At 34.5% G+C, this 13,408-nt stretch overlaps 1 protein-coding gene and 1 non-coding gene across 2 annotated transcripts in view; both read right to left on the minus strand.

Moving 5' to 3' along the window:
* The window catches only part of LOC110092338 (S-norcoclaurine synthase 1-like), a 20,084-nt gene extending 6,695 nt beyond the window's left edge, over positions 1 to 13,389 (minus strand). The window contains exon 1 of the mRNA XM_020816844.2: positions 13,120 to 13,389. Coding sequence (XP_020672503.1) covers positions 13,120 to 13,389 — 270 coding nt within the window. The remainder of the gene's footprint in view (positions 1 to 13,119) is intronic.
* Positions 6,909 to 7,034, minus strand: LOC114580320. The gene has a single exon (XR_003701681.1). It is a non-coding gene; the product is annotated as a U11 spliceosomal RNA (small nuclear RNA).
* Positions 13,390 to 13,408: the final 19 nt, after the last annotated feature.

The following is a 13,408-nucleotide window of genomic DNA, read 5'->3' on the forward strand; positions in this document are numbered from 1 at the left end:
TATAATTTATTTATATTATTTATTAAATAATTATCATTTAAAGTATTTTCTTTTATTGATTATTTATATTTGAATATTTAAATTACTATTTAATTAAATTAGATTTAAATAATTTTGTTTAATTAAAGTTATTTTAAATTATTATAATTTTAGAAACTTTAATAATTAATTTATTTTAACTTAATGATTATTTTTAAATAGTAATTATTTTAAATTATTTAAGAATCATTTTTAAATAGATTCAACTTCAATAATTCATCGTAAATTCATTTCAAATCGGATTTTAGCATATAATACCTCGTATTTTTCAGAAAAATATGAATTTGTATTTAAAAATATTTTCAGGTTTCAAAACTTATGTTTCTATCATATTTTCTATATTATTTAATTTGTTGATTATTTAATGTTTATTTAAATAATTAATATATTAATTATTTTGAAATTAAAAAATTATTTCAAATCTCTTTTGAAGCCTCGTTTGGGTGACCAATTGATCTCCCATGAGTATGAACATTGGATTACTTTGAATTACATTAATTTCTAAATTTAAATTATTTAATATATGTATTTTAAATTATTTTAAAATTAAATATTTTAAATTTCCTAATTTCGGGAGATCAATTTCATGAAATTTTAAACATTGATTATACTTATGAAAAGCATTCATGGGGGAGAAGATTAGTGGGTAGTTAAATTCCAATCATCCACTAATTGCATCGTAAAGCATGCTCAATTACTGTTTTATCATCTCTTGCATGTGTAGAACGTATGAGCAATTAGTTTAGGCCCTCCTAGATCATAGGGATTGGTGTGTTTATTTTATTTATGTACTCCCTGCATGTTACTTCAAGGGTTAGTCTAAAACTCAATTTATTCTCACTCAACGTAGTAATACCCTAAGGATAATAATTAAGGACTAGTTTAGTAAACTTAGAAAAATTTTACGAGCTAAGATAGATCCCCGATTGATATGGAACTTTTAACATTTAAACTTAGTGACATTCCAAACCTCGCAGAATTTTCTAGGAAATTTTAGGGCCCGATAAACCTCTTAATTAATAAATCATAATTTAACCCATTAATAAGACTCTAATAACTTCAAAAAATTGTAATAAATCCTTTTTAATTAAAAAAACTACTTATAATAGCTCAAACTCTTTATAATTGAACTCTTAACCATAGATAACTAGGGCCTCTTAATTGGACTTTAATTTGAGCCTTAATTTAATTTTAACTAAAAATTACTTTTTTCCCTTAATTAAATTGTTAAAAATTATTAAAAATTCCAAATTTTACCCAAACACTTGGGAACACTTATTTAGGAAATTTTGGACCTTTGGGGGTGATTCTAAGAGTTTTGAAGTTGAATTGGATCAAAACCCCTAAAACCCCCCTTATTAAACAATTTCGATAATTCCCTAATGGCCCTGAATCTTCTAAAATTCATAACTTGCCCTAAAAAATTCTAAATCCAGTAAACTTCAAGCCTAATTACTCTCCTTAAAGCCTAATTTTTAATTAAAATGTTAGGACCCCCAAATCTAGCTCGTTTCCAATAGTGACCTTTTGGACCCCCTCAGCCTAGCATATAGGAAGACCTGAGACTTTTCAAAATTGGCTAATGTATTTGAACTTTAAATATCACTACCCTAAGCATTAAAATTAATCCATAAATTAAAGTTAACTAAAATGAATCTCAATTTATTAATATTTGAACTTTAAGTAAAGTTTCCTTTTCAGACCTTCAATAAATTAGAATTTAAAAAAACTTGAAATAAGTGCCATGATATAAGACCTATTTGAAGCCACGCAAGCCTACTACACACATATATGTTTGCTAGGGTACCACTTCCAGCTCTATGATTAGGGCCAGTGTTTATTTTCCCTGCTTCCTGTGTTGTGATGCTCTGTGTGTGGCACGAGTAATTGATTGATTTTCTTTGCTCTGTTGTGCTATGATTAAGTTTGCTTTATTACATTTTCTATACATTTATTATGTTGTTGCTATTGTGTTAGAAAGCCCATGGGCTAGGCCGCTTTTATGCCAACTCAATCTTATGCAGGTGGTCAAGCTCATGTAGCACTAAAATAAATGGGGATTAATAATTAAGCTTTAAATGCTAACAAATTTTTATGTAGATGCTCTAGAGACTGCCTAACCCCCTTTAAAATTAAAAAAGCGTGGCCAAGCGTGTTTACTTTTCTGCACGTATATAAATTGCTTGGATGTGATGTATGAATTGCTTGGGTGTTTTATTAGGATAATCATGCATGAGTCTGGGTCTAAATCTTTCTTTTTATAATGTAATGTAATTTATTTTATTGAGTTGTGAAAGTCTTTAAAATTCCAACATTTTAAACACTTTGTATCCAAAGAGAATAAGAAAGGCCGTTTAAAGGGAATTTCTTAGTCATTTGGGTAACCTTCCAGAGGACGAACCAGATAGAGCCCGAAGGAGACGATCCGAAGGGAGATGATCCGGAGAAAGATGATCCACTCAAAGACAGACTTGAAGATGAAATGTATGGCTTTTAAGACTTGCGTCATTCATTAGGATTAGAATTTAGGATGTTGTCGGTGGAGCCTAGCCACTATTACTTTTTTGCAGACCCTAGGTTGTATTTATACGGCACTTGCCCTTAACTTTGGACTTTACTTTTCTGTGTTTGGTTGATTTATATTGATGTGTTTACATTGATTGTGCATAAGAAATTACATGTTTTCTAGGTTTCTTTTCTTGCATGTGCTTGGCCTATTTTTGCTAGGCTATCTAAGATAAAATTATTTTTTTACTCATAAACAAATTCTAAAATTTTAAGAATTAAATAACATAGAAACTTAACAACCTAAAGAATTATCAGAATCGTTCGGGGTCGCATGCATATTAATGCATCTCTCTTTCTCCTTATTATAAGACACTTCTTCACCTGCGAGTAGAATTTAGATAATCTGGCCTATGAGGATGAGATGCCGGACTTTGAGAAGCTTAGTTTTTTTTTAATATATATTTTTATCTAAGCCTATTTTTAAAATTCTAAGCATTCAAGATTTAGACATTTTGATTAGCATGCTTTGGATTAGAAACTAATTAAACTAAATTTTTAATTGCATTAGCTTTAGGAGCATTTATCCTATATAAGTCTAATTAGGAAACTCTCTAGACATTAGTCCTACTTCCAAAAACTAAACTACCTACTCATCTTTTATAAAGACCTAATAACATGGATTTTACGCATCTAGGTGGTTAGCTGACTTTCCTTTTCAGGCAGGATATAAGCCCAAGTGCATTAGTTAGGACACGGGTGTTAGTGTTGAGTAGAACACTAAACCTACCTTAAATCTAGGATTCGAGGCTACTATACTGGGTATCTCATAGTATGCCTAAAAAGTGGGTAAGTTTCTTTTCTTCATGGACTATAAATCCTACTTATCCACGTCACATAAATGACGCCATTTTGATCCTTTCTCTCTAGATGCTTTGAGTGCATGATTTTCTTTTCTCCACTTTCTCCTCAGTGCTTTAGTCCCTCTGGATGTTAGTTTGAGACGTGCATGTCGACTAAGCTCACTTGAGCCCTTCTTTCCCTTTGAGTAGGAGCTTCTTAGTCCCCCTTTGTATACCAATCCCTTGTCTAGGAAGAATAATGTACGTCGGATCTTTAATCGAGAGTTTTCTCGAGCCTAATTAACCACGGTGGCTTGCGCCCATGGGAACGGAACTCCACCATCAAATAAACCCCCACTCAAGCTGATGTATCGGGTGGGGGGAAACCCATTATTATGACCAGGTCATATATATTACTACCAATCGGGGTGCACTGGAGAGAGACTCTATCGTCAATGGTTAGTTATATGTACAATCTAATTTTCCCTTCCATTGACCCATTTGCGAGGAGCGCGGAGGCTTACAATCATCTCTATCCCTCGGGGTGGAGTGATCGTATACCCCTCTACACTCTACAGCTGGTGGTTTCCTTTTGAATGTCCACACCATACACATCTTTACTCCTTAAATTAGAAGGCCCATCTTGTAGCCAAAGGCTTTTATCAATACCTTGAGATTGACTATCTTGAAACATTCATCCATGTCATCATGAAAATAACTATTTAACACATTCTAAGTATTGCTTTCTCAAAATGTTTATCACTCAAACAACCAAATGTCAATAATGTCTTCCTTCATTTCTATCTCATTGGTGATGTTTTCATAATCCAACATTTGGAATTTCATGATTAAAGTAATCCTACTCATCCATGTTATCTACAATGAGCTCTTTATAGATTCAAAAGAGCTCCTCATGCATGTAATCAACATCTTAGTTGCATTCTTCTATCTTGTGGTGTTGTGAAAACACCTTGGAAGGAGGAGATCTTGAATTGAATCTTGTTGTCCTGACCAAGCTCCACCTCATGTTCGTCTTGTTTCTTTAGCAACAACACCTTGCTCTCATTGGCATCGGTCACCACCTGGCCTTATCCCCATTCCTAGACCAATAGCCTTTGTAACGCCCTAGAATCTAATTTACTCTACGCATCCTCCCATTACATATGCTATAATAGTGGCTAAGTGCATAACATTGTCTGTTGACACTTAAACTGCACTGTGTTACTCATTTAGTACATCCCGCTCTGGCAGATCCATTGCAGTTGTTCACTTGGCCACTATTATAGCACATGTAATGGGGGGATGCATAGAGTAAATTAAATAATGGGGCATTATGACCCTACTCTTTGGCTTGACCAAAAAATAGCAGCACCCTTTTGGCAAATTCTTACAGCTTGCATCGAGAGAAAGGCAAAGTAGAGGCAGAGCCGGAGAAAGGGAGATAGCTCACCATGTTGGGAAGAAAACAAAAATAGAATTGTATTCCTTCACCTCACCTACTAACACAAATAAAATGCCTTCTATTTATTGGTCCATTTCTTTAAACGAGACTAGACCAGCTTACTAAAAATGAAATCAAGAAAACAAAACTAATTATAATTGGACCAAATACTAATATTTGACATTCTTAATGTAAAGTTAGATGCATCATTATTTATCTATTACCGAAAACCCTGTACATTATATATTTTAGTGTATGTCAATGACATTATTCTCATAGAGAGTGATAACAGCTTTCTTCAATAAGTCATACATCAACTTGTTGAAAATTTTTCTATCAAAGATCTTAGAAACATCTCATATTTCCTTGGTGTTAAAATCGTTCCCTCTACTCAAGGTTTGTTTATGTGTTAATGCAAATACATAAAAAGTTCTCTTAAAATGAACTAGTATCCAATGCAAATAGGGTGACCACCCCAATGTCTACAAATCATACACCTATTATCCTTGATTGCATCATCATCACTAACGCCATTGAATATGACTCCATCGTTGGAAACCTCCAATACTTCTCTCTAATAAGATTGGATGTTGCGTTCATTGTCAACAAACTCTCCCAATTCATGCATCGGCCTAGAGCTACTCAGTAGATTGCTACCAAAATAATTATTCAAAATCTTATTGCAATCATACATCATGAGCAATTTCTTAGATGTCACTAAATGGATACTTTGATATGGATTAAGCAAGTAATATTGTCAAGTGAAACTCCACAAATACCTATGCTATTTTTTTCATAATCATATCTCCTTAAACTCTAGGAAATAGTGGGCGTATGTTCATTCTTCCACTGAAATTGAATATCTTGTTATTACCTCCACCACGGCTGAAATTTATTCATCATAATATATTTTTTATGAACTCAATGCCCGCAGTCTATTGTGATAATATGAGTGCTACCTACATTTGTGTCAATCTTATATTCCACTCATACGTGAAGCATATAACTCTTAACTTTCATTTCATTAGGAAAAAAATGCAAAATTAAGAAATTCATGACTCTCATGTTTCCTCTAATGACCAGCTTGCCTATGAATTGACTAAGCCACTGTCTCATACACCCCTCAATTGATTTCATATCAAGATTACTATTCTCTCACAAGACTATGCCTTAAGGGGACATATTGGGGAAAAAATAATTAGCTTATCTTTTGTATTTTCTTCATTTATTATCTCTACATCAAATTGCTATTTATTATTGTTGTTATTACACATTTTTTCTTATGTTATCATGTATCTATACATATTATACAAAATGTATAATACTTTTGTGAATTCTTGAGGAAGATAAGCTTCGTGAATGGCTGCATCACAAGAGAGAGGGAGAAGGGAGAGTACTCATAGATTTTGGAGAGAAAATAGAACAAATTTTTATTTTTTCCCCTCCCACAGAAACAAAAAGAAGCCCGCTATTTATAAATCCATTTCTATAAAAGAGACTAGACCAGCTCACTAAAACTGAAATCAAGAAAAAGAAACTAATTACAAATTTGATCAAATACTAACAAATACAAAATAAACTTTCACAAACTATCTTCTTCTATATTATCTCGAGTTGATTCACAAGCTTTAAATATTATTTATGATCATAAATAAATGAACAATAAGCTATTTAAATTTATTAATTTATCAATCAAATATTTATGAAAGTATTTAAATATATTCAATTGATTTATTAAGTAATCATAAGTAAACAAAAATAATGGCACTAATTGAATACTAACAAAACTAAATAAAAAATAAAAAATAAAAAGAATTGATCCTAACGCCCCCAAAAAAAATATTCAAGCCTCATACACAGCACTATTACATAGGCCAATAAGGCAATAATTCACTCACCTACTCCCTTGTCGATAAAGAGAGTTTGGTATGAGATCAATTAATGAGAGCTCCATCATGAAAATAATTTGTGGCTAAATGATTGATTTTTAATATCATGACTTTTTCTCGTATATTTTATAATTTTTATTATTTTTTGAAATAAAAAAAGCAGTATATTTATTTATTATTACTATTTTTTAAAAAAGGATTAGCCAAGCAAGCCAACCCTATACCATCCATAAATTATATCAGCCATATGTCTTTATAACCATACAACGCCCATCATTTAAAGATATGTGTGGCATACATAGCCAACCGACTCTTTTTATTAGAGTATATTTATACTTCATGCCCTAACATCATCATGTAATAAAGTTAATTTAGTATTGACTTTATCGATAAGATTTTGAAATATATTATCACTATCTTCACTTTAAATTCTCAAATTTGTATTTTAATAGTCAATATTTTGAAATAATAATAATGATACATCACCAAATTGTCTTAATCATGCATAAATCTCAAGCCATATTCAACTTCACAACTTCCAAGATTAAATTCAGGACCATCAAAACTCAAAGTTCAGGAAACTTCTGGTCAAATTGAATATCTCAAGGAGACGGACCCAGTGACACCAAAATCAGTTTAATATGAGCCAAAATGGGTCCAAATCAAGGGACCAAAGCATATTTGAAAGCTTCAAAGTATAAATTGAATTATTAAAATATCTTCAAATTTGGCATGCTTATAATCAAATCGAGTGGCTCGATAAGACAAATCCAACGAGTCTAAGATCGCTTAATTCTGACATAATTAAGGCACTTAATTCTACATTATCACCATATGATTGAAGGAATCGATATGGGCATTTCGATGGAGCACTCCGAATTTGCCATTGATTTTTTTCATATTTATGGAGCATGCTACTCTAAAAAATCTATAAATAAATCCCCCCTTCCCATATAAAAGGGAGCTTAAACCATTGGAAGCTAGGACCTTCGGTTAGAGATCAAGAAAGCTATATGGCTTGAAGAATCATGGAGCTACACCTTGACACCACCACCAACGTGTTGTAACTTGTTGAATCTAGAATAGGTTGTTAAACCTAAACTAATGTCCCAATGCTAACCAAGAGGGGGGTTGAATTGGTAATTTAAAGAATTGAAACTTCTTAGATTTAAAAAAGTAAGAAACTGATTAAAGATTTGTAGCAAGTTGAGTTTAAAATTTTAAAACAATTTCTCAACCACAGAAAAATAAACTTGCAGAAATTAAAAATGTAGCAGAAATAAAAAAAGACATAAAGGTTTATAGTGGTTCGGTCAAACACGACTTACATCCACTTCTTGAAGTCTCCCACTTCAGGTATTGAACTATTACCAAGAGTGTCTCTCCTTTTGCCCCTATAGCAAGGCGGAGAAGCCTTCACAAAACTCTATTCCACTAATACCCGGTGCGGTAGAGAACCGTCGTCCTTTTACACCCTCTAAGTGTCGGCAAAGAACCGTCGGTTGTTCACACTCTCCAAGTGTAGGCAGATAACCTTCGTCCTTTCACACCCTCCAAGTGTAGGTAGAGAACCTTCGTCCTTTTACACCCTCCGGGTGTAGGCAGAGAACCTTCATCCTTTCACAACCTCCAAGTGTAGGCAGAGAACCTTCGTCCTTTTACACCCTCTAAGTGTAGGCAGAGAACATTTTTCCTTTCACACCCTCCAACTGTAAGCAGAGAACCTTCGGTTGTTCACATTTTTCAAGTGTCGACAGAGAACCGGATCTAGCTTCTTGAAATATCTTCACATGAGCAATCTAGAAAGACAAGAGAAAGAGTGAAGAAAATAAAAATTACGCACAAATATCCTTACCCTTGAGTAACCTTGTGAACCCTTCAGGCTCCACTAGGAAGAAATCTCTCTAGAACTCTCACCTTTAATTGCCATTTACCAATCACGAAGACCCAATGACAAAAAGATTAATTGACAGTTTTTAGTGAACTTTTTATAGAAAAGACACGAAAAACCGTCCAGAAAATTAAAATTTTCAAAATTGACTATCCACACGATTGTACCGTATGATCGTATTTTCATACGTACAAATAATACAAATACTGTTGTGTACGAACTCATTGTGAATCGGTATGAAATCATTTCGTACCTGATCATCATCCGGTACAAACAGAAAAAATTTTCAAAGTTATTATGTACGAACCGTCAGGACGAAATGAATGAAGATAGTCTAGAGCCCATCGTCCCGATACGATCAAAAAATATCATCCGTACGAACTTTGTCGAGGTCGAACTAGAGCCCATCGTCTCGATACGAACAAAAATATTATCAGTACGATCTTCGTATGAGGACAAACAAGGACATCGTCCCAATACAAATAAAAAATATCATCCATATGATCTTCGTTCGATGATGATCCAGAGAGCATCGTCCTAGTATGAACAAAAAATATCATCCGTATGAACTTCGTTCAAGGACGAACCAGAGGACATTGTCCTAGTACAAACAAAAAATATCATCCGTACGATCTTCGTTTGAGGACGATCTAGAGGGCATCGTCCTGGTGTGAATGAAAAATATCGTCCGTATGATCTTTTACTTAAAAAAAAATTTTTGCTCATTTCTGTTCGCTCCATTGCTCATTGGGAAAATATCTGACCAGATTACCCCGTACGAAATAGTTTTGTATTGTACGATCAATTCAAAAATATGAATTTTATACACTCTCCCCCAGTGTGTGTGTACTCAGTCACTCAATTACAATCACACTCTCTCAGACTTAATAAAATGAAAATGTAGACTTCAATTTACAATAAACTCTAAACTGATCTTGATGTGAAGTCTTCAACAATCTAGAGTTTGATTTCTATGAAATGTTAGTACACGCAAGAGTAAAATAATTCGTCCAAAAATATGTTAGGAAAAATAATAATCATAATAATAATATTTGAAATCATCAAAAGTATACAAGTTGCAAGAATATCAAAGAAGCAAAACTAAATAGTAACTATATCAACACAATGATTCCTAGCCATCCAGCCACCGTTGTTAAACCCACTAGCCATCATTGTCAAACCTTCATCCATCCAACACCGTCATGTCTCCCTCCCACTAGGGGTGTCAATACTTGACCCGACCTAAAAAATTTTGGGTCTGGGTCAACCTATTTGTCAGACAGGCCTGGTTTGAGTTAAAGATTCTAACTCATTTCTAAAATAGAGTTATGTTCAGGTTGACATGGAAAACTGAAGGTGACCCAAATACAACATGGGTGCATGATGGTTGGATTATTCTCTTCCTGATTTTGCACCCGCACCCAGTCCGCACAGTAACTATGCTCGTGTTGCTTCCAGCCACGTGCTTACACTCGCACCCGCACCTGGCCCATACATCAATCGTGCTCTAGTTGTTTCTAACACCTGCACTCACTCTCGCACCACATACTCGCACTGTGCTAATGTCACACCCAACAATGCTCCGCTCGCACTAGCATTGCACAGCTAGTGCCTAACCCTTGCCTATGCGAGTCGCACACTTCATACCTAAGCTCGCCCACTCGCCCTTGCTAGCTTGATGTCCTGCTTAGAACCCAGGTTAGTGGGTAAGGTCAAGTCAACTTGGCGGATCAAGTCTGGGTTAGAATTTCTGACCTATTTTCTAATCCAATCAGGTTCAAGTTGGATAAGTTGAATGTGAACCTGACCCAAAAACCCATATTGATACCCCTACCTCCGACCACCCTCGTCCAACTATGATCCCTCCGATCACCGTCACCCATCGACTATAGTCCCCCCAAACTCATTTGTACGCCAACCACAGTCTCTCCGACCATCGTCGCCCATTGACTATGATCCCTCTGACCACCATCATAACTGACTACGGTCCCTCTAATAACCATCGCCCACCGAATACTATCCCTAGTACCTCCATCGCCTATTAACTATGGACCCACCAACCTTGGTCGCCTACTGACAAAGGAACCTTCGACCTCCATCCCCAGTCGACTACGATCCCTTTGACCTCTGTCACCCGCCGACTACAATTCCTCGGACCTCCATCGCCCGCCGACCATGATCACTCTGACCACCATTTCCCATCGACTGTGGCTCCTCTGACCTTGGTTACTAACTAACTACAATCCCTCTGAACTTCATTATTGTCGACTATATCCCCTCCAACCTCTATCTCCTGCCAACCATAGCCCCTCTGAGCCCCGTCGCCCACCTACTACAAACCCTCTAACCACCATTGCCTACTGACAACGATCCCTCCGACCACTATCGCTCGCTGACTAGCAGCCCTCTGACCACCGTCTTAGTCGATTACGGTCCCTCCAACCATCGTAACCCACCAACTACGGTCACCTCCATCACCCATTGACTATGGTCCCTCCGACCTCCATCACGCGCTTACTATGATCCCTCCAACCTCTGTCTCCTACAGACCACAGTCGCCCGCCGACTACGGTCCCTCCAACCACCGTCACCCTACAGTCCTTTTGACCTTTATCAACCACTGACTATGGTCCATCTGACCATTACGGCCCGCCGACTACGGTCTCTTTGACCTCCGTCACCCACGGTCGATAGTCCCTCAAACTTTCATCACTTATTTTCACATTCCCTTTGACCTCTATCACCTGCTGCTAATTGTCTCTCCAACCATCATCGCCCGTCGACTAAGCTCTCTCCAACCTCTGTCGCCTGCCAACTTCACGCCCTCCAACCACTATCGCCCAACTACGATCCATCCGACCGCTGTCGCCCAACTACAGTCCTTCCGAGCAAATGAACATGCCAACACTCCCTTGTGAACAATTCTCATATCACCATAACTCCTACCATATAATGTGCTCTATATGATGTATATTTTTTATATTAAGCCAATATCTTCCCTCCAAGGAAGGGCATCAATTATAGTCGATTACAAATACTGATAGAATCATTTTAACTGGGCTAGGCCCCGTGATTTTTCCCCTTTTCAGGGTTTTCCAAGTAAAAATCTTGGTATCTCTTATAACTCTTGCACCACTCTTCTTTTATATGTATGTGTGATGGATCTTCGTTCAAAGCTAAGACCTTAAGCTCTTTATATCTCTACAACCGCAAATGTTCTAACTCGCAACAAATAATAATAAATATTATTATTATTACTTTTATTATTATTATTATTATTATTATTATTATTATTAGATGTCAAATTTTATTAATCTATCTGGAATGAAAAAATTATGTCATGATATCATAATTAATATAAATTATATGAGAATAGGCTAGAAAACTTTTAAATTTTCTTTAAAATTAGTGCAATGTAAACTCTTTCTATACATCATAAATCTAACTATTTCTAAGTCTATTGGAGGACAATCTGTATCAGGTTTTGGTGACACAGGCAAATTACACTTTTGTCCTCTTTCTATAAATAAAAATAATGTCAACATGTAAATAAATATGCAATGAAAAAACAAAATGAGAAAATTGTTTACAAATAAATTCACATAATTACATGCCATGTGGAGATCTTTGAATATAAGAAAATTAAAATAAATTTAATCTAATATATTTCTTTGTAAACAGTTTTATCAGCTCGGAGGAGTAGGCTGAGCCAAAAAAAAAATGTAAAGGTGCGCAAATTAATGATTTAAAAATGATTATTAATATTTTTATCTAAATATAAGATTTATATTGATGAATTTAAAATAAGTTTTAGCTAGAATATTTAATATAGAAAATGTTATATCATTTGTTATATGAAGATTTATAATTAAGAGTTTCAAGTTTCAAATTTGAAATCGTTAAGTCTTTATCAAAATTAATCGAAATATCATTTTCAAATAAAGAAGATTTAGAATTATTTCGAATGATAAACAATATTATAAGATTAATAATATTTGTTTAAAACAATTATTTTTTTTAATTAATTTAAATATAATAATTTTTATTAATTATATAAATATTTCATAATTCTATTTTAAGAAGATATGTTATTTGGAATTAAAAATCATTTTTTATCATATGAAATAATATATGATTGAGATGATAAATCATATAAATCTTAACAGAAAATCTAATTATAATAATATTATATATCAAATTTCAAATAAAATATTAATATAAAAATATTAAAATAAATTTGTTGTATTTGCAAAGCTTTAAGCAATTAATCTTCATTAATAAAAAATAATAATAGTTCACAAATTTTTCTTTGTTAAAATAATATAAAGGGGGAATCGAACAAGATCAAAATTCATACTTCAATAATTAATAATTTTTTGTATTAATAATATTTCAGCTACTCAGTATTAAAACTCCAAAGATTTGATCTGACGATCTAATTAACTAAACAAGCTTATTTTTAAAAAAATAAAATCTTTTGAAGACTCATGGATAAAAGAAAAAAAAAAAAACCTGAAAAAAACCCCATTCAGCACAGGCTAAATGGAGTTTGGCAGCTTCCTCCTCAGAGAAGTCAGGGTCAACGAGCTTGCTGAAGTCAATGAACGGAATGGCCTCGCTGTCGCCGGCGAGGAGCAGTTGCTCTTCCTCCATCTCCGGCCTTATGTATCTCGCCGGAATCTCTTCTCTCTGTCGAGCGGCCAAAGCCTGGACGCTCTCAACTCGCATGGATCCGCCAAATCTCCCAATCCCATATTCTCCGTCCATTTCTTCTCTCTGCATTTTCTCAGTTTTCTCTGAT

This window comes from Dendrobium catenatum, unplaced genomic scaffold, assembly GCF_001605985.2.
Source record: "Dendrobium catenatum unplaced genomic scaffold, ASM160598v2 fragScaff_scaffold_943, whole genome shotgun sequence".
NCBI classification, from domain to species: domain Eukaryota; kingdom Viridiplantae; phylum Streptophyta; class Magnoliopsida; order Asparagales; family Orchidaceae; genus Dendrobium; species Dendrobium catenatum.